At 39.1% G+C, this 22,669-nt stretch overlaps 1 protein-coding gene across 4 annotated transcripts in view; it reads right to left on the bottom strand.

Moving 5' to 3' along the window:
• TAPT1 (transmembrane anterior posterior transformation 1) overlaps positions 1–22,669 on the bottom strand; it is a 106,444-nt gene that overhangs the window by 59,603 nt on the left and 24,172 nt on the right. Inside the window, exons 2-4 of one of the 4 annotated variants that reach the window (XM_050947723.1) lie at positions 15,812–15,930; positions 9,216–9,283; positions 8,357–8,380 (exon numbers count right to left, since the gene is read on the bottom strand). In XM_050947723.1, the coding sequence (XP_050803680.1) occupies positions 8,357–8,380; positions 9,216–9,283; positions 15,812–15,930 (211 nt within the window). The remainder of the gene's footprint in view (positions 1–8,356; positions 8,381–9,215; positions 9,284–15,811; positions 15,931–22,669) is intronic. The other 3 variants (XM_050947721.1, XM_050947724.1, XM_050947722.1) reach the window with 3 other exon arrangements.

The following is a 22,669-nucleotide window of genomic DNA, read 5'->3' as shown; positions in this document are numbered from 1 at the left end:
TGGCTATTAGCCAGGTTAGCAGGGATTGTATCCCTAGCCTTGGTTTTGCCAGAAGCTGGGAATGGGCAACAGGATGGATCGCTTGATGATTACCTGTTCTAATCATTCCCTCTGAAGCACCTAGCATTGGTTATTGTTGGAAGACAGGATACTGGTCGAGATGGACAACTGGTCTGACTCAGTATGGCCATTCTTATGTTCTCACAAGTCAGTAATGCATGAACTGTGTGCTTGTGGCTGTCCTTCAAGTGATCTCTATTCCAGTGGAAAGACTGTAAAATTCTTGCCTTTTCCTCTACTTGCTCTTTCTACTGTTTAGTGTATTATATTATAACACAATCATTTCAAAGCTTCATAACCGATTTGATTATCCTGAATTTGTACTACTTATACTTAACCTTAATTATAGACAGGACTAATTAGTAACAAAGTTTTAATTCAAATTGATCAAAAACTGTAACTAATTCCCTTCAGTGAAGAGAAGAGCAATTTGTTTTCTCTATAATCCACTGCACAGAAGTTTCAATTTACTTTATTATTGTTTATGAGCGATAGTATGTTAGTGTCCACAAACTGTAACACTTTTTGCATTTGCAAAAAAGTCTTACAACTTTATGTTCCACCGAGTTTGTATCAAGCTCCCTGGCACAGCCCCATCTTCCCAAATAGCAACTATTCGGGGTGGGGGGGGAAGAATAATGAGAAAGAGCTTTTTATCTCTGGGCCACATGTTGCAAGCTGGACAACCGAAAAGATACACATCAGAAAGACCAGCTGATTCCATTTGTCAGCAAAAGAGGATAATCTTGGGGCATTCACCAGCTCACTCTCCATTGAACATCCACAGATATTGGTACAGACCAAAGAACTCAATCTCTCTTAGGGCTCTAGCGAGGCAGCAAAGCTGTAAGTGAGGCTACTCTCTTAAGAGCACACAAGAGGCCAACCTTCATTTGGGGTTTTTGTCCTATCAAACTATTTTGTTCATCACTTTGTTATGGTACTTAAAAGAATATAGTGGTGCCAGAGTTGTATAGTGGCAATACATCAAAGTCTAGGAAGGGTTACCGTGATGTTAATGTCACATCAATTAAATATATCTTTCCAGTTGTCAGAATGTAAAGTTTATTTTAACCTCAAATTTATTTTGCTTTAAATATGAGCTAATGGGAAAAAATAATCAACTTTTAAAAATGATTATATTTCTGACATATGAAAAGCCACTTTTAAAGACCTACATGAGTACCTGCTTCCTGGCCCTCAGCTAAACATCCCTGACTATTGCAATATAATGCAAAACTATAGAAAATGAACAATGTTTGACCAATGAAAAGGAACTAATGGGGGAAATTTCTTTGCTTCAGAAATTTTTTTTTTAAATTCCATTTTTGAAACAATCATAACCCAATGATTTGACCATGTGCAAGTTTTATACACAGCTATTCTAAACAAATTTCTTACGTGTATCTCATACAGTAGGAAGGAGTTCTGTCTCCATCTATTGTTTGGGAGAAACAAAGCCCAAGTGTCTAAACTTGTGCAAAAAATCAGAAACACAAAAATACTATTATGAAGAAAACAATTATAAATGCTCATACTTTAGGAGTATTTCAACTGCAGAGAATATTTGTTTCGACAGTATTTATACTGTACATTATTCTAGGAGAAGAAAACAGCTTCAGGCTAATATCGCACTACCATCTGTCCTTGCCAAACCCTTCTTTTTTTCTAACAGCTGTACCATTAAAGTTATTTAACAATTGGTAGAGCAGGAGTAAAATGAACCACAATAAAATCCTGGTTTACTGTTATCCAGAATAACTAACCCACAAGTCAATTAAATGTACAAAGCTGATGAGATTCTGGCATCCAAAACCTGTAATCTGGCTAGTGCATTTTTAGCTATCTTTATCCCACATACAAAGGATCCATAATATAATGATATAATAAACTTATTCACAATTTTACTCAGTGCAGCCAATATTTGAAGAGAAGCCAGGCTACTGATTATTACCAAATTTATCCCAAGAAGAATCTGACAGCATTTCTTCAATGGGCCCACCACAAAAAAACCAATCTAAAAACAAGAATGCAACAAAGACACCTAAGAATAAACATGAAGGCTTTCCGTTGTTGTGTTTTAAGCATCAGCTCACAAAAGACAGCAGGTTTCTTATATACAGTTTGTTTGTTTGTTTGTTTGTAAGTAAAGGGCCATCTGGATAAAATATCCTTGGCCTAGTGGCTCTTACACAGTAGAGGTGGCAACTGATTGCACAACAGAAAAGACAGAAGCACAAAAAATATCCATCTTCTCTCCTTAATTCTAATGTCATGGTACATTTACTTTGTATTGCATTAAATTGCAACATCTAGGTACTTCTCTACATTTTTTAGATTATAAATTAAAGATGCATCATGACTATATAAATAGATGACAAAAACACAAACAGCCATATCTGATCCAGTCAAACTGTCCATCTAGTCCAGCATCTTGTCTCAAATACTGATTAATGCTTCAGAGGATAAACCCTCACAGCGGAAAAATATTCAGTAATATGCTCAGGAGGGAAGTTTCTTTCCAATACTAGGCAGCAAATGATTGGTTTTTATTCCAGAAAGTTTATTGCCTTTTTTAAATTCTTATCTAATTTAAGTGTAATAGTCTTATATAAATGTAATCCTTTTTTAATCTAAGTCTATCTTTTGGTTCAATATTCTTTGGCAGTGGGTTATGAATTATGCAACAACTGATTATCAATTTTAAAATCTGTTGCCTTTTAATGTCATTACTGTATATAATTTTATCACGCTGTTGCATATGTGAAAGAGGGTAAAAAAGCAGCACCCAATTTATTCTCTGTATAGCCCTGTTCGTGACAAACAGTTAAACAGTCCCCAAAACATCATACTCGCTAATAATTATGTTTTGAGATCTATGAGTTTGTCATTCTGACATTATACAGGGATAATTATGTATTGTATATATTGATTTTGTATAGGGCTATTTTTTTTTTAATCAGAATGTTGTGAACTACCAAGTCTAATGCCTTACAAAAGTTTAAGTATACAGTACCAACACAATTACCTTTATTAACAAAAGTTATAATCACATCCAAGAATCAGACAAGTTAAACTATGTCAAATGGCACATTACTGTCCCTTGATTTTTCTTTTTAAAGGAAAGGTTGTTCTGAGACGCAATAATTTTCCCAGGATCAATGTAAGATCCATCAGCCCATAATTACTAGTTCATCCCACTTGTCTTTTTTAAAGATGAGAACAACATAGCAGTCCTTCCCTATTTTTAAAGATTTACTAAAGATCATCAGCTGTCTGGAGTGCATCTCAGACAACCCTTAAAACTTTAAGTGCATGTAATCTAGACTTGCTGATTTTAAAATATTCAGCTTTAGCAGATTCTGTTTAACATACTCCTTAGTTGCTATTATGATAGAAAGTAAACCTCTACCCTGATATAACGTGACCCAATATAACATGAATTCAAATATAACACGGTAAAGCAGTGCTCCGGGGGGCGGAGGGGGGCAGGACTGCGCACTCCGGCGGATCAAAGCAAGTTCGATATAACATGGTTTCACCTATAATGCAGTAAGATTTTTTGGCTCCCAAGGACACCGTTATATCGGGGCAGAGGTATATATAAATCATTCTACTACTAGTTTAAAGCCCATGCTGTGACACAGGTGTAATTTGTGAAGTCGTGTCGGTAAAAATGCCAAAAATGGCTGAAAACAAACTGAATGGTAACAGACCACAAATCTCAGTGGTGACTGAACCTGATGATATTCTAAACAAAAACAGCTCTCAATCATGTTTGTAGCTTTTGTCATAACTTTACAATAACCTCAAACATCAGTCTGAAGCTATCATAACCTAGTCCCAGATTCGGACCTTAGCGTCCAAAATATGGGGGTTAGCATGAAAACCTCCAAGCTTAGTTACCAGCTTGGACCTGGTAAAGCTGCCACCACCCAAAAAATTAGAGTGTTTTGGGGCACTCTGATCCCCCCAAACCTTCCCTGGGGACCCCAAGACCCAAATCCCTTGAGTCTCACAACAAAGGGAAATAAACCTTTTCCCTTCCTCCCTCCAGGTGTTCCTGGAGAGATGCACAGAAGCAAGCTCCATGAATCTAAACAGAGGGATTCCACCCTCCCTGTTTCCAGCCTTGGAAAACAGAAGTACCGAGAGCTAATCTCTCTTCCCCCCTCACCCAGAGGGAATGCAAAGTCAGGCTAGTAAATCTAACACACACAGATTTCCCCCTGACTTCTTCCTCCCACCAATTCCCTGGTGAGCACAGACTCAATTCCCTGGAGTTCCCCCCTAAAGAAAAACTCCAACAGGTCTTAAAAAGAAAGCTTTATGTAAAAAGAAAGAAAAATACATAAAAAATGGTCTCTCTGTATTAAGGTGACAAATACAGGGTCAATTGCTTAAAAGAAATATGAATAAACAGCCTTATTCAAAAAGAATACAATTCAAAACATTCCAGCAACTATACCCATGTAAATACAAAAGAAAACAATAGAAACCTTACTGCCTTACTATATGTGTACTTACAACTTGGAAATAGAAGATTAGAAAGCAGGAAACAGAAATCCTCTCATAGCCAAGAGAGAGTCAGACAGAAGAACAAAGAACAAAGGACTCACACACAAATTTCCCTCCACCCAGATTTGAAAAAGTCTTGTTTCCTGATTGGTCCTCTGGTCAGGTGTTTCAGATTACTTCTTTCCAGGTGAAAGAGACGTTAACCCTTAGCTATCTGTTTATGACAGAAGCCTAGACTGTTGAGTCATTGTGTGTACTGGTTGTGTTTATTTATGAATGGGTGGCATTGTGCAGATCTGTATGGGTGGTAAATGAGGGGTATGTGCTGCAGTGAAAGGTTTATGTTTCAGGTTACCGCATATGCTGGTTGTGTTGTGTGAATGGTTGTGTGGATTTGTGTCCGGGCATTGTGCTGGGAGATATGTGATGATTTGTGCAGGTGGTGTGCTGCAGTGAGGAGCTCTGTGTGTCTGGGGTTATTGTGCAAACTGATGATGTTGTGTTGGGCTGGGAGAGTTGTGTTGATTTATATGGGTTGTGAACGAGGGGTGTGTGCTGCAGTGAGAGGCTATGTGTATTTGGGGTTACTGAGTACGCTAGTTGTCTTGTGCAGATTTGTGCAACTGAGCCAATCCATCACCCTATGCAGTCTCCTTCATACAAACAATGAAATTGTTGCATGCAAATTAGCTGAAGAGTAAAGTGGTGGTGATTGGCTGGGTTACCTCTGAAATCACAGTAGTCTAGGACCCTTGCCACTGCTTAGATACATGCCTTACTATAGCTGCACATGGAAGTAATTCATATCATCAAAATGGTTGAGAACTTAAAAAGTGGATGGTGACAGACCACTAAACTCAGTAATGATTCAACCTAGTGATATTCTGAACAAAAAGAGTTCTGAACCACATTTGTAACTGCTTCCAGTGCTTCACACTGACCCATCAATCATTTTAGGGTTCAGAGCTACAGTCCTGGAACCTTATATAGATAATACAAACCCAGGTTCCTCCAAATACAGACAAATATTACTGAATATTTTCTCATTAGTAGAAAAGGTGGGGCTAAAGTTGAGTCACTTGGATCCCAGACTAGTATACCATCCCCATAAGGACGTTTCGACCAGTAACAATATTTGTTTTGCCTATGTCTCCTCCAGAAGTTTCCTTGTGTGGCTGCTTCGAAAGACAAGAGGTTCAGGTATAGTCAGAATGTTCAAACACTTAGTTTTCAGTCAATGATAATTCAGTCAACTCTGGGTGGCTACTCCACAGTGAAAGGAAAAAGCAGCTCTCTGACTTCATGGCTACCAACTGATCCCCTGCCAAATTTTGAATTACTGTTCCAGAGAGCTGAGGCACTAGAGCCATTCCAAAAGACTCAGACTCTTTTTAATAAATACTGGCAAAACTATTTATTTTTCACTAACCTTGTTACTGAAAAACAGTTGAACCATTTTTGCTCAAACTTTCAAAAACAAAACAATCTGAAGCAGACACTAAGGCCTTGTCTACACCACAAAGTTGCAGCGCTGGTGAGGGGGTTACAGCGCTGCAACTTAGGAGGTGTACACATCTGCAGGGCATTACCAGCGCTGCAACTCCCTGTTTGCAGCGCTGGCCGTACACCCGGTCGAACCTCGGGTGTAGAGGATCCAGCGCTGGTGATCCAGCGCTGGTCATCAGGTGTAGACACTCACCAGCGTTTTTCTTGACCTCCGTGGAATAAGCAGGTATCCCAGCATACCTGAGGAAGCCTCTCTGGTAATCAAGGAGGTATCCTTCCCCGCGGTTTGCTCTCGCGTTCCCCGAACCCCCCCGCAAGTAGGTCTCCTTCCCCGCGGTTTACTCTCGCATTCCCCGAACCCCCCTGCAAGCAGGTCTCCTTCCCCGCGGTTTGCTCTCGCGTTCCCCGAACCCCCTGCAAGCAGGTCTCCTTCCCCGCGGTTTGCTCTCGCGTTCCCCGAACCCCCCTGCAAACCGCGGGGAAGGAGACCTGCTTGCAGGGGGGTTCGGGGAACACCGGAGCAAACCGCGGGGAAGGAGACCTGCTTGCAGGGGGGTTCGGGGAACGCGAGAGCACACTGCGGGGAAGGAGACCTGCTTCCCCGCGGTGTGCTCTCACGTTCCCCAAACCCCCCTGCAAGCAGGTCTCCTTCCCCGTGGTTTGCTCTCGCGTTCCCTGAACCCCCCTGCAAGCTGCCTAACAGCGCTGCAGTGTGTCCACATCTAACACCACTTGCAGCGCTGGTTGCTGTAAGTGTGGCCACTCTGCAGCGCTGGGCCTATACAGCTGTACTAATACAGCTGTAACAACCAGCGCTGCAAAATTGTAGATGTAGACATACCCTAAGAATGGAATATTTCAACCAAAGCAGTTAAAAATTGACAAAGTTATAAGCAACTGAAGAGAGGCTGTAATAAGAGACGTGTTAGACAACCTTATTATTGGTATTCCTACAGTCCTCACATCACAGCTGCTGTAGGCGAGACTGCTAGTGTGCAGCAACCACAGTCTTTCATGCTGATCAATAAATCTCTTCTTGTTTACTTGTACTCCCTGTCTGTTGATATTCATCTCTGTCTCTTGTTCTATACTTAGATGATAAGCTCCTTGGAGAAGGGACTGATTTTTTGTTCTGTTTTTGTATATTGGGGATTGGTCCTGCTCTGAGCAGGGGGTTGGACTAGATGACCTCTTGAGGTTCCTTCCAACCCTGATATTCTGTGATTCTAGGTATAGCATCTAGCACAATAGGGCTTATGGTGCTATTGTTATACAAATAAATACACAGTAATACACACTATAGATTATACAAAAATATAAGGTAATTGTTATGATTGAAATCCTTTTAAAAATACGTAGTTGTTAATGAACACATTATCTTATTAATACTATCTTAGATTAAGCCAGATTTTGTTATAAAATCTAATTTACTTAATTATATAGAGTACTTATTGCATTTCACTGAGCTTATGTAATGCAACAGGATAGTTAGTTGTATTGTCTGGTTCATGCATTAAAAACACTTAAAGATCCGGTCGCAAAACTAAGTGAATTTTTCAGTCCAAACAAAAATCCTTTTTCATTTGAATTTTTAAAGATATTGATTACAACTTTTCCATTAAATATTAAGCATTGTACGTTTAAAAATAAATCATCACTAAGTTTTGGGCCTCAGTGTATTGACCACATCTCTCTTTAAAGTCAAAGAACATTCAATTTAAACACAACTATTGCTAACAGATTAAAATCTGTTTTTGTTTCTCTTTTTTATAACTACTAACTATTAACGATATTTACATGAAAACCAGATTGTTAAACTTTTAGCTCCTTAATACATATTTTTCCTCAACTGAAGTCTTAATCCTTCACTTGTAGCATCACAATTATACCAAAATTACTGCACTAGAGGATTATGACTTTAAATGAGGCACCAATAGGAATGAGCAGGCTACTATGCTTTTATTTTTCATAAAAATCTCTTTACTAATTAAAATGTCAGGGAAAATAAAACCAAAATGAGTTTGCTATAAGCATGCCTGTATATAGACTGAAATCAGTGTCAGTTTTTGTTTTGGAAAAGGTGTGTGTGCATGCGCACTTCTCAACTGGCTTCTAATATTAGGGTATTGCTCATACACCTCCATTTGAAATATAGGACAAAATGAGGATAAGTTTATCAGTATTAAATGGCACTTCACTTTTCAAACAACACAAAAACTACATGCAAACAACACAGCACAAGACCATGCTAAGAATGTAATATAAAACCAACCTGATTCCTAGGCCCTGATGAGAGCTGTCTCAGAATAAATGCAAAATAAGATTTCATGTAAGAACAAAAAAAAATAAATCACTTAATACATTTACTTTTTAAATAACAAGCAGCAGTAATATTAAGTCAACAAATGAAGAACATAGCACAATTTTAAGTGTCTATTTTATTTTGCAAATAAGTCTAAAAAGTTTTCACAATACCGATAACTTTCTTTCTGAAAAACAAAACCATTAGCTTAGTCTTTTATACCTGGTGAAATGCAGATATATTTTCAAAAATCCAGAGACTAAAACTGGTCTTGTGGTTACCCAGAGATACAAAGTAATTTCACTCCGTTAACTTAGTTTTAATTATAAAATTTGGTTAAAAAATAAAGTACAAGCAAAAATATGATGGTGCAGAGAAGCATTCGGAATACAATGTATTACAATACAAAGTAAAAACAGACCATGTGCTATGCTAGATAATTAATCAAAACAGAGAGAGCAAGGGCAATGATGTTAAGAATATTTTATATGTTGGTTGAAGTGGTGCACATACACTGTACCTACAACATTTTTAAAACCTAGTGATTTTTAATATCAAACTATATTTCCATAGCCAAGAAAAGTCACATAAGACCATTATGTGAGTCTTATGTGACTTACTTACAGCAAGGGATAGCCTTTATGTTTTCCTGTAAAGAGCCACATACATCTGTGAGCCACGTATAATAAGCACCAGACTTTTTATCCAGGAATGTTAATTAATAATCTACCTATGTTGTCCATTTATATATTGCGATCAGTCAGTTTACTGAACACAAGTAGATGGGAATTTGGCTGACAGCATAAAAGGAAAATCAGGATTTACTCACCATGGAGAAGTTCCCTGTGACACCACATTCCATCCTATAAAGGAAGTGAAAGTGCTCTTCCCTTCAGTCTGATTTACAAGAGAGAAAGAAAGAGAGAAGGTTGTAATGTTGCTACACTACGTAGTTATGAAAAGGAAAGATGGACGTCTGCACTGACACTGATAAGCTTTTCTAACGTAGCATACACAGAATGCACATGGACAGGGTTTTGTTTTTTTGTTTAGAAGGAATAAATTAGAATATATCCTGATGAAAGAAGACAAATGTGTGTCTTCTCAGTGATTTCATCAGACAGTGAAGAATCTGTGTGAGTACAAAGGTTGGAACTAGTCCTTAGCACAAAAAACACCGTCCCAAAAAAAAAAAAAAAAAAAAAAAAATCAACCAAACAGCTGGGGATTAAGTCTGTATGTAATGGAAACGCCAATTTACTTTTTTAAAAAGGTCTGACAATGACAAAGAAACAAGATCCATAGAGGAAAAGTATGTTTGGTTTTTTTAAACGGTTCTCTCTGCTATAGTTCTTTCTTGGAAGTAAAGCAGTAACATTTGTTTATTTCCTACTGAAAGGCCTGAAACCCAACAAGGGTAAGGAGGAATTTTATAGTTATAGCCACTACAACCAGGCCTAGAAGGGAGCTAAATTTATTATAATTGGACATAGTTCTACTTATTCCTTTTAGGAAGAAATGAGCAGAGCAACAACATACCCTATATGCCAAGTGTATTTAAAAGACAAATCTGTTGATTTCCACATAACAGAACAAGTTTGAACATTTTAGGGAAACACTCCAAGGATTTAATACATAGATACTGACATTTCTTCCCATATAAGAAAATTTATAATCTAGTTCAGTATTTTCTAGAATGCTGCTTTAAAAAAAAAGTCTGAGATTACAGAAAAAGTTCACTTTCAGGAAAGAACAAAGATGTAATTTAATCTAGTTTTTATTCATTCTATGGCTTAATTACAGAATTAGTTTTACTGGATAGGATTCTCTTTAGTCCGAATATCTAAGAAGCTGTCTTGGATAATGTGCAATTTTAAGACTTCATCCTATGACTCTCTGTACTAATATTATTATAAACAAATATCTTGCTATCATTTCTTCATGGGCCTTTAGCTATGCTAGGCTGAAAATAAATGATCAATATCCTTATAAAATTGTACAAGCAAAAGATTAAGATGCTTAAGAAATCTATTGTCTAAACTAATCATATCTGGTTCAATTGTCAAGGAAACATCTAGTTCTTTTCTCAGAAGTGCAGTTCAAGAATTTACTCTTGAGAAGTATCTTAAGAGATTCATTCCAACAAATTTCCAGAATTGGTGTTTCAGCATAGCATGATTGAGTGGTTGAAGAATATCTTGGTTAGTATCCTGAATTTAGTTAATACACCTCTACCTTGATATAACATGACCCGATATAACACAAATTCAGATATAACGCAGTAAAGCAGTGCTCCGGGGGGGGGCGGGGCTGCACACTCTGGTGGATCAAGCACGTTCAATATGATGTGGTTTCACCTATAACACGGTAAGATTTTTTGGCTCCCGAGGACAGCGTTATATCGAGGTAGAGGTGTAGTAAGTATAGAAAAAGAAAAAAAAGATTTACTGAATTTAGAATAATTTTTTCCTTCCTTGGAGGAACACATACTGGAATTGTTTAAGAGTTTCATAAGATTGCCTTACTAGTTCTACTTAACTTTCTAAACTGTTTGTCAAATCTTTAGAGACACCCACTCTATGTTTGGAACACCGACTTAAGGAAATTAGGCCTGCCAAACTACCAGAATGCACACTATCACTCACTCCCAAGGGAAACAGCACCAAAGTCCTGCCAGTTTTGCTGTGCAAGATTGACAGGCAGTTTACACTTAGTGACAGACTCTTGAATTGCTCCAGCTACAAGTGTAGTGTAGATAAGCTGTAGCCTCAGTAATTTTGAGCATCTGTGAAGATATATCTATCTATGTTAACGTTAATGTTGCTCTAACAAATATAATAGACTGGAATTTGCACAACAGATCTAGACCAAAGAAAGTGACCTAGAATGACTTAGTGGTCAAATTGCTGATGAGCTTATATTCTCTAACCTGTAAAGTAGGTATGTCAAAACCTGACAATATGCAAGTAGAATAGCGACAGGAAATTTATCCTAGATCTGGGAATCTCCTTGTTCAGCTAATTTGTTTCTTGGGGATATTAAAATATACATATAAGAAACCTATGTGCAGTTTCCTCTTTGCATTTAAGCACCATGCATGTCACCATGAATACAGATTAGCCCAACATAAAAGAAAAAGCTTTAAGTCCTTCCAAGAAAAAAGGAAGGGAAATACAATCCCTTTCTATTTTATAAAGAACAGTAAAGTTACAAGGAAATAGAATAAATGAAGAGCAAAAGGAGAAGGGAGACAGAACGCTAATCAACTTCTCTAATGAGATCTTGAGAAAAAAGGTCCAAGTGAAGGGAGGAGCACTTCTATTTACTATACAGAATGGAATGCGATGTTACAGGTTACAGCTACAAGGAAAACCTAGTCAAATCTTTCCAATCAAAGAGGAGAACACCATCTTGAACTGTGTGAGGAAGAGAAAGTTAATCAGCCATTTGCTTTGTCAATAACTTCAGAAATTACAGATATGCTTTACTTACTGACGTGATATTTAGCTATACATAAGTGTATATTGATAATTTTGGCAAAGCCCAAGTTTTATTTTTTGCTATACCAAATCAAATCAGTGGTTATTAAATAACCAAAGTAAAATGGAGAACTCAGAATGCCTAGGAACAGCATCATCATGTCATGCTAAACAAAATTACAGTGTATTGTAAACATGAATTAAGTGTGAACATTATATAAAATCATCACATTTAAAACATCCATGAATTAGACAATGTATCATAATCTACTCTAATGAAGAGTCTACCTACCTAAATGTATTTGGAAAGGTGTGTTCCGAGTGAAGCTGTTTTGAAAAATGATTGAACAAAACTGAACTTACTCACTGAAAAGATCTGCTCCTTAGGTATAATGAAGCCATAGCTGTTGATATTAGCAACAAAAAAGGTTTTTACTACTACTTACTTCTTAGCCCTGTATAGCCAAAATAAGTTGGATTCTGGCTCAAACATTAAAAAAGAAAGTTAAATTAGTGGACCAAATTGTTAAATTACTGGCTCCTGGCTAAACCTGACTGAAGATACTGGGGTTGCCAACACGCATCTAAAAACCAATGTTTACTCTATAGATATTTATTACAGATTATTATGCACAGCAGAAGAGACTTGTTTTCCTGATCCCAGGCTAGCATCAGGGAAAACATTTTACTTGTAAACTGTGTAAAAAGAAAGGAAGTAACAAACAATAAATCCCCACAATGCCATTTTTAAATTACAGTTTTAGAGTTGAACTGCATTTTAATACTTTAGTGATTACATCTCCTCTTGTAAGAATCTGTATGGATGTTGTTTAACTGGTGATGAAGAAAAATTAAAATTGATAAACTGTAGTACTATGCTATCCTACAGATGCACATGGTAAGAAAATCTTTGTTTTGTATTATGAAAAACTCCCAGATTAATCTCATGAAACAGCAAGATAAAATACACCAAAGTCTGCCATCTAGTGTCCATTTTTAATAGTTTTAAACATATCCCAAATTTGGGCACACAAATTTCACAGCACAAAGCGGAAGATGCTTTAAAGCTATGGTGGTCTTTGTCATGTAAACACACTAGTCTTCCCTCTGTTAAAATGGTATGTTCTAAAATAAAACATTTCAAACCCACAAAACATTGTCTACAGAATACAAATACAAGCTGCCTTTTTATTATTAGGTCAACACAGTACTTATGAAGTGCAGACTGCAGCCAAACAATATTCTTTTAATTCAAATAAATATTACAGCATAGGCACCAGTACTGCAATCTCTCAAGGGTTTGCAAAAAGTCTAAATAGAGATACCCTCTTTTCAGAATTAAACTAAATTTATTCTATGCATCCATTCAGGGTTTGCAGCAGGGAGAGGGAATGGGGGACAATTGTATCTGGGCCCTGAGATCAGGAGCCACACCAAAAGGGCAATAACTTCTGTGTAAACAAAGTGAAAAAGGAGAGGGAGGGGCCCCAGTGAGCATGATGTACCAAGGCTCCATGTTTCTCTGGACAGGCCTGCATCCATTCACTCTTTGTTCTCTCAGCCAGAGAGGCAAAAAATAACCCCAAAACCCAACGGTATCAGATGGTAATAACTTTTACGCATTAACATTTATAACTATTGATCTAGGAGTGAAAGTCTCTATACTCATTACCAATCCCCCAAATCAGTCAGGTTCCTTAAATAATTTTAGTAAGGCAGTGCGCTCAACCCTTCCAGACTACTGTACCACTTTCAGGAGTATGACCAGTCTTGTGTACCCCCAAATTACATCTCATTTAAAAACTACTTGCTTACAAAAAAAATCAGACAAAAATACAAAAGTATCACAGCACAATATTACTGAAAAATTGTTTACTTTCTCATTTTTACCATATAATCATAAAACAAATTCAATGGAATATAAATACTGTACTTACATTTCGATGTAAAGTATATAGAGTGTATAAACAAGTGTCTGAATGAAATTTTAGTTTGTAATGACTTGGATAGTAGTTTTTATGTAGCCTGTTGTAAAACTAGACCAGGGGTCGGCAACCTTTCAGAACTGGAGTGCCGAGTCTTCATTTATTCACTTTAATTTAAGGTTTCGTGTGCCAGTAACACATTTTAAACTTTTTTTAGAAGGTCTCTCTGTAAGTCTATATATTATATAACTAAACTATTGTTGTATGTAAAGTAAACAAGGTTTTCAAAATGTTTAAGAAGTTCATTTAAAAATAAATTAAAAAGCTGATCTTATGCCGTTCCATTCACCTAGGCCTGCACTGGGCTGAGCGGGGCCTGGGGCCAGGACCCCAGACTGGCAGTGGGCTGAGCGTCTCTGCCCACTGCCGACCTGGGGTTCCGTCCGCCGGCACCTGTGAGCCAGGGCCAGAGTGGGTACCTACCTTCTCCCTAGTTTTAGCCCATTCTCTTCCCCTCTCTGTGTACTGAGCTAAGGGTGGGAGTGCACTGAGCACAGGACTAGGGGTTGGGGTGTAGGGTCTGGCCAGGAGCTAGAATGAGGGAGGGGGCTCGGGCAGGAGGTTTGGGTGTGGAGCAGTTACCTGAGCAGCTCCCATTTGGTGTGAGGGGTGCAAGTGGGAATGTGGGGGAGGGATGTGGGGAGTGCAAGAGTCAGGGTATGGGGTGTGGAGGGGTGGGGTATGTGTGTGGGGTGCAGGAGTCAGGGCAGGGTGATGGGGGTGAGTGAGGGGAGTGCAGGAGTCAGGGCATGGAGAGTGGGGAAGCTGGGTATGTGTGGGAGGTGCCAGAGTCAGGACTGGGGATGTAGGGGGGGAGGTTAGGAGTCAGGGCAGGAGCCTGGGTGGAGCAGGGGGTTCAGGAGTCAGGGCAGGGGGCTGGGAGCATCCCCACGACTCCAGCCCACACACCAGCCCCCTGCCCTGAGTGGCTCATGGCAGGGTCCTGGAGGGTTTATGCCTTGATTCCACTCTCCTTCCCCAAAGCCTCGTCCCCGCCTCTTCTCTGGAGCAGAGAGCAGAGTTCCGGCTTCACTTCTCCCCCTCCCTCTCCAGGGCCAGCAGCTGTTCGGACACAGGGAGGGAGAGGAGGAGGGAACCCAGCATGCTGGAGGAAGAGGCAGGGGAGGAGGGAGCTTGGCTGCCAGTGGAGGCTGCCCTGCAGCAGCAGCCGGCAGGACCAAGCTTCTGCCCTCTGCCCCCGCAGGAGAGAGCGGTGGGTGGGGGCAGAGAAGAGCAGGCTGGGCTGGGCAGGATTTTTAATGGAACGCTGCTGCCTGCCGGGGTCCCAGCCGCTGGCCCCGCCCAGCCCACTGCCTGGGGGGTTCAGCAGCGGCTGATTGGGGCCAGCGGCTGGGACCCTGGCAGGCAGCAGCGTGCCATTAAAAATCGGCACGTGTGCCATAGGTTGCCGACCTCTGAACTAGACAATTATCTAGATGAGTTGATGTACTCCCTGGAAGGCCTCTACACAGCCTCAGGGCTATGCGCACCCCTGGTTGTTGAAGTAAGGTTCCCACTCCACCCAGAATTGACTTCCTTATTGAAGTAAAATCATGCTTTTTTCATAGGCAAAAGGGTTACCTTTGATTTCACAGCGAAGTGTTTATTTCAACGCAAAGCCACAACGTATCAATGTGCCCATTAACAAGAAATGAATTAAAAAAGGGCTATTTAATTCAACTCTTAAAAAAAAAGTGTTTGCATGATGTTATAGGCAACATGTGGGGCAAATAAAGGGGTGAGTTAGTGATGAGTGTTAAGACTAATTTGACTTTTTTTCCCTGTTTTGGTAGGTTTAAATGAGATCTTCTGTTCACAACACTGAAATTCATTACAATATGAGTCTAAGCCAAAAGGGCCATAAAAGTAAATAGGCCAATAACAAAAAGTTAACCACGTAGCTGAAATATTATTTAAAGATAGTAATATTTTATTTCTTTAGAAACAAAACAAAAGCTTACCGTAAGCCATAGCAAGGCAGAGTGATGAACCGGAACAATGCCAGAAAAATTCGCAAAGGAAGCAGGGTGAACACATAGAGAAAAGCATCCAGGCACAAAAAGATTCCAAAAAACATCAACTAGATTATAAAAACAAAACAAAAAGACAAACATGTCATTCCTTTTACACAACTGTCTATATTGTAATAATTTCACATATAGGACCTTAGTCAACAAAAATATCAAACAGTAAAACCCAGTTATGCACAATACTTCCATTTATTTAGACAGCTAAACTGTAGGAAGCAACATGCAGTAAACTTGGAAATCTATCCAGCAAATATTCTGTTCCATGAGGTCCAATGCAGAAGCTTTGCAGGCTTCCGCAGCTCACTAGTCTCAATGTTTATTCAATAGGTGAACTGAACTTGGATGAAGCTGCAGATCACCAGCTCTCACTTCCACTAAGGTTACACAATTCACGTTGAAGTTTTTAGGTTTTCAAATATAAAAGTAGCCATCTTTAGCAGATATTCTTTTTAATGTGTTTGTCTTTTACAAATAATTATTTCCCATCATTATGAAATATATGGATAAAAATTCAATTTTTAAAATATCGTTCTACCATATCAGGCCAAGGTCAATGTTAATTTTCTTTGAGGGGTATCATTCCCTTTTCTTGTCCAATCTTATGGGAGAGAATTTATTTAGGAAGTTAATCTTTTAAATTAAAGGTAACAAAACCTACAAACTGGGTGTAAGTTAGCACACAAGATACTTAAGGCTGGAAGACAGCTTTTCCTCTCCCAGCCAAGTTCACAGGTACTCTGTGGTAACTAAGTGGATGTAGATTCCGTAAGTAAGGCAGCCTGGAAAGCCTGTGACAAAATCAGGTAAACTTTAAAAAAAAAAAAGGATCTTAATGAATTAAAGATGAAAATGAATAATCCAATTGGTAAAGTGTCTCATTGTTGGGTATTAATTTCAATTATGTGCAGGTTTTTGAACGGTCAATGAATATCTACTGCAGAAACTGTCAGGGAGAAAGCTAAATGTTTTGTCAGCTGGGTAGGAAATTGTTAAGCGTTTGGGGGTTGTGAAATAAGCACACTAGGTAAAATTTTGCAAAAAGGATGAAACCCCATCTCCATTTTTACAGGTGCAATTAGTGCCTGAAAAATGTAAACTCATATTTTACATCAGTTTAACATTAAATGGCTTCTGCCACTTTTGAGATGAAAAGATCAAAGCATATACACTTTCATTTCAAACTGTAACCACTTACTTGATTTAAGTACAGAGCAACAGTAAAAATATCTGATGTTTGTAACGTAACCTGGTATGGACAATTCTCATGGGAACCCTAATGGCATCATTGAAAGTGGAAAAATATTTGGTTTTGATTTACCAAAGTTACAATCATTTCAAAACTACGTGCTGAGAATCCACAGTAGCAAGTGTCATCAAGTCTCTATGTATAGAGAGATTCACTGCTCATGACCATCTAGTTTAGTGCACTCTTTCCCAGACTTGCCCACTTTCAGTATTTCACAACTTCAAGGCTACTAAAGCTATACACACTGCTTGCTTTGCAGCTCTTCATAAGAATTATATATTAAGCCAAGTTTGAAGAACTGTGCTGGGGAGAAATGTCTTTGGTTTTGGTGGATACACCTTAAAGCAGACGTTCTCCTGTCAGTAATCTACAGGGATCTTTCCAGCTGCTTTTATGTACTCCTTTCTGGTGACAAAATGTTCACTAAACTGAATTCTGAAAAAGGCTAAACGGACCTCATGGGCTTGCGATTGTGTGGCAAGTCACAGTTTGAAAGGGAAAAGTTCATTCCTGCCTATTCTTTCTATAAAGCAATTGTTCAAAGTGTAACAAACTTAATGTATATGTTGTGCCTTTCTAACTGGAGACCGAATAAATTAAAATTCAGGTAGGAAGACAACCAGTCAGGAATTCATTTTCTCCCTTCACATTAAGTTTCACCCCTTCTCAGCCCCCATGTGTAGCTTCCAAAGTTGAAATTCCTACTTCTTTAAACTGAACCCTCAAACATAAGCTCTGGAATCTGCACTAACACATGGGCTACGTCTACACTTGGAACTGGGGGGCAGGGGAAAGGAGAGAGAGAGAGAGAGAGAATTCCCAGCTCATGCCAACATACTGACACTAGTTCTCAAAGCCAGAGTGCTAAAAACCATAGCATCACCACAACAGCACGGCCCCAGGCACAGGCTAGCCACTCATGGTATGTCTACATTGCAATTAAAAACACGCAGCTGGCCTGTGGCAGCTGACTTGGACTCATGGGGCTTGGGCTAAACAGCTGTTTAACTGCTGTGCAGACATTTGGGCTCGGGCTGGGACTCAGGCTCTAGGACCCTGCAACATGGCAGGGTTCAAGAGCTCGGGCTGTAACAATTAAACAGCCCCTTAGCCTGAGCCTGACATCTGAGTCAGCTGGCATGGGCCAGCTGCAGGTGTCTAATTCCAGTGTAGGCATACCCTGTGAGTACAAACTCATCCAGATGCAGTGTGTATGTACTTGGGGTGGTTAGCCGTACTCTGCACTTGCTATAACCATCACACTATTATTTTTAGTGTACCAGTTCAATGCAGCTAGTGTGAGTAGGTTTAATCAAGTTGGGAATCATACCCCCAACTCCAAGCTTAGACATAGCCACTGTCATAGGTGACCTGCCAGTTAGTCAGCCTCTACTACGTATGACCTGATCTACCCAGCTGGCACAAACCAAGAGGCAAAATAGACCTCTTCTGTCCTTCACAGGGTGAATAAAAAAATCAATGATTTTTTTTTATTTAAAAATTGGATTTTTTTTGATACAATGCTTTATGAGGAAAAAAAACCTATCTAAAGATAGTTTTAATTAAGATATCTTTGAGCTACAATGTATCTCATCATGGAATAGGGATTATAAATTATAACTTTATCGTATGAGAATATATTCATGTAATGTTTAAGAAAAGTTTTGTAAATGAGTTCCAATAGTTCATGGAAACAACCCAAGAAACTACAGACCAGTTAGTTTAACTTCTGTGCAAGGGAAGATAATGGAGCAAGTAATTAAAGAAATCATCTGCAAACACTTGGAAGGTGGTAAGGTGATAGGGAATAGCCAGCATGGATTTGTAAAGAACAAATCATGTCAAACCAATCTGATAGCTTTCATAGATGGGATAACAAGTCTTGTGGATAAGGGAGAAGTGGTGGATGTGGTACACCTAGACTTTAGTAAAGCATTTAATACAGTCTCGCATGATATTCTTATCAATAAACTAGGCAAATACAATTTAGATGGGGCTACTATAAGGTGGGTGCATTACTGGCTGGATAACCGTACTCAGGGAGTAGTTATTAATGGTTCCCAATCCTGTGGGGTTCCGTAGGGGTCTGTTTTGGGACCGGCTCTGTTCAATATCTTCATCAACGACTTAGATATTGGCATAGAAAGTACGCTTATTAAGTTTGCGGATGATATCAAACTGGGAGGGACAGCAACTGCTTTGGAGGACAGGGTCAAAATTCAAAATGATCTGGACAAATTGGAGAAATGGTCTAAGGTAAACCGGATGAAGTTTAACAAAGACAAATGCAAAGTGCTCCACTTAGGAAGGAACAATCAGTTTCACACATACAGCATGGGAAGAGACTGTCTAGGAAGGAGTACGGCAGAAAGGGATCTAGAGGTTATAGTGGACAACAAGCTAAATATGAGTCAACAGTGTGATGCTGTTGCAAAAAAAGCAAACATGATTCTGGGATGCATTAACAGGTGTGTTGTGAGCAAGACACGAGAAGTCATTCTTCCCCTCTACTCTGCGCTGGTTAGGCCTCAGCTGGAGTATTGTGTCCACTTCTGGGCACCGCATTTCAAGAAAGATGTGGAGAAATTGGAGAGGGTCCAGAGAAGAGCAACAAGAATGATTAAAGGTCTTGAGAACATGACCTATGAAGGAAGGCTGAAAGAATTGGGTTTGTTTAGTTTGGAGAAGAGAAGACAGAGGGGACATGACAGCAGTTTTCAGGTATCTAAAAGGGTGTCATAGATCATAGAATATCAAAGTTGGAAGGGACCTCAGGAGGTCATCTAGTCCAACCCCTTGCTCAAAGCAGGACCAATCCCAACTAAATCATCCCAGCCAGGGCTCTGTCAAACCTGACCTTAAGATATTTTGCCCTCTGTAGTGAAATCTGTGTGTGTCTGTGTGCACACATGCACATATATTAGGGTGGGGGCGACAAGAGTAAGACCAGCAGAGGCGCAGGTTTGAACACAAACCCTCTCCAGGTCATAAGGAGGAGGGAGAAAACTTGTTCACCTTAGCCTCCAAGGATACAGTAAGAAGCAATAGGCTGAAACTGCAGCAAGGAGGTTTAGGTTGGACATTAGGAAAAAGTTCCTAACTGTCAGAGTGGTTAAACACTGGAATAAATTGCCTAGGGAGGTTGTAGAATCTCCATCTCTGGAGATATTTAAGAGTAGGTTAGATAAATGTCTATTAGGGATGGTCTACATAGTATTTGGTCCTGCCATGAGGGCAGGGGACTGGGCTTGAGGACCTCTCAAGGTCACTTCCAATCCTAGAATCTATGAATTAGAGACTCAATCTTATGGGGTTCCACAAGATTCTGTATAGATTATTTAGGTTAATCTTTCTATCTACCCAATGGGACTAAGTGCTCAGTCTAGGAGATACCATCAGAGATGCTTAGTTTTGCAGTTCTCAAACTGTGGATTTGTCCCCCTAGAGGTAACATGCTTGTTAACAGAAAAAATGTATTTAAATAAATAATATATAGAAGTGATAAATAACCAACCTCAACCCTACTGTCCCTCTGCAAATTTGTGTACACAGAGTCAACCCCCTACCCCTTTCTAAAAGTGCAAAGTTTCAAAAAGTTCAATAAATAGAAGATTGTTGAGGACGGAATAGATCTGGACAAGGAGAAGAAGTCTGAAGATAAATGTGAAAAAGGAGAGATAGGCAGTAGAAACAAAAATGAAACTGTTTGAGCAGCATATTCCAGAAGTCTTGAGGTCTTTCTTAGTATAGCCTTCATTGATTTGAGATCTACCATACCATTCTCTCACTAGAAGGGAAAACCTATAATGGCAGAAGGCCAAAAAAGAGACCCAGTGTGGGAATATCTTAATGAAGTTCTTCTATCCATGGGTAAGACAGGCATGCGTGCAAAATGCAAACACGGTAACAAAGAAATGCAAGGCCTGGTTGCCCGAATGAAACAACTTCATGAGAAGAACAGGAGTACTTGTAGCACCTTAAAGACTAACAAATGTATTTGAGCATAAGCTTTCATGGGTTACAGCCCCACTTCATCAGATGCGTTTCTCAGAAGGAAGCTGCGTTGAAGATGATGAAAGGAACATATCTGAACATGCAGGATCTTCAGGTTGGTAAACTTTTTTATTTCATACTTCTTTCTTAAGGACTGCCTATCTTCCTTCTCGACTATTCTCGAATTCTCATGTTTGTGCAATGTTGTTACTCTATGGTACTATGTCTTACGTTGTTACTCTATGGTACTATCATTTTAGATGCAATTGTGATAAAAATAAATAGCTGAAATAGGCAGGTTTTCTTTTTACAATTTTACCTTTGAAGTAGTACTACCAGTGAATGCAATGAGTAATATTGTAGTAAACGAGCAGTATGGTAATAATAATTAAATAACTGCATTGACTTATTTAGTTTAGGAGAATCCATCCTCAACATAGAGGATTCTGAAGACTATCCACCTTCAAGATCACCCTCATTTTCTATAGTTTCAGAGTTATCTGCCAAGGATAGTATTTCAGTCACAACATGTATATCACATAGCCACATTGTATCACCTGTAGCAAAAGGAAAAAAAAAATCTCCATCATCCAGAAACAAACATAGATAAGTTTGTGATAAGAATCAGCAGATTACAAAAAGCGGTAATTGATGAAAATATTGCCCAGTTTGCTTATGAAACAAACTCTCCTTTCCGTATGATTGAGAACCCACACTTCATTAACATGGTTCAGTCATTAAGACCAGGATACAGTCCACCCAACAGAGCAGATGATGTAGGCAAATTCCTGGATAAAGTCTATGAAAGAGAAATTGAGCAGTGTGTAAAAGGTCTAGAGGGTGAAATTATTAACCTGAGTCTTGATGGGTGGAGCAATGTCCACAATGATCCTGTTGTATGCGCTTGTGTGACAACAGAAGGGGGAATGTCTTCCTTTCAAAAACAATTGATACATCAGGAAATGCACAAACAGCAGAATACTTACAAGAAGTAGCAGTAAAAGCTATAACAACCCGTGAAAAAGAATTCAAATGTCTAGTATGCAGCTTGGCCACAGACAATGCTGCAAATGTATCCAAGATGAGAATAAATTATTCAGAAGAGAGTACCCAAGCTAATAACATATGGCTGTAGTGCTCATTTGATGGACCTCCTAGCCAAAGGCTTCAGTGTTCCAGAAAAAAAGACGAATGATATTGAAATTGCAAAATACTTCTCTAACACCCATTTTGCAGTAGGCACTATGAAAAAAGTGGAAGGAACCAAGCTAACTCTCCCACAAGATGTGTGATGGAACTCAGTAGCGGACTGTTTTGAGCACTATATCAAGAACTTGCCTAATCTGATGACAGTTTGTGAACAAAATCGTGAAAAGATAGATGGCACTGTCACAGCCACAGTTGTCAACATTGGTTTTAAGAGAAATGTTGAACACATGCTGAGTACCCAGAAGCCTATTTCTGTAGCCTTGAACAAAATGCAGGGAAACGGCTGTTTTATTGCTGACACCATTGAAATTTGGAAGGAACTGAGTGAGATCTTAAAACGA

Source organism: Gopherus flavomarginatus, chromosome 3, assembly GCF_025201925.1.
Source record: "Gopherus flavomarginatus isolate rGopFla2 chromosome 3, rGopFla2.mat.asm, whole genome shotgun sequence".
NCBI classification, from domain to species: Eukaryota; Metazoa; Chordata; order Testudines; family Testudinidae; genus Gopherus; species Gopherus flavomarginatus.
The sequence above is the reverse complement of the archived record's forward strand: the minus strand, read 5'-3'. Positions and strand labels throughout refer to the sequence as shown.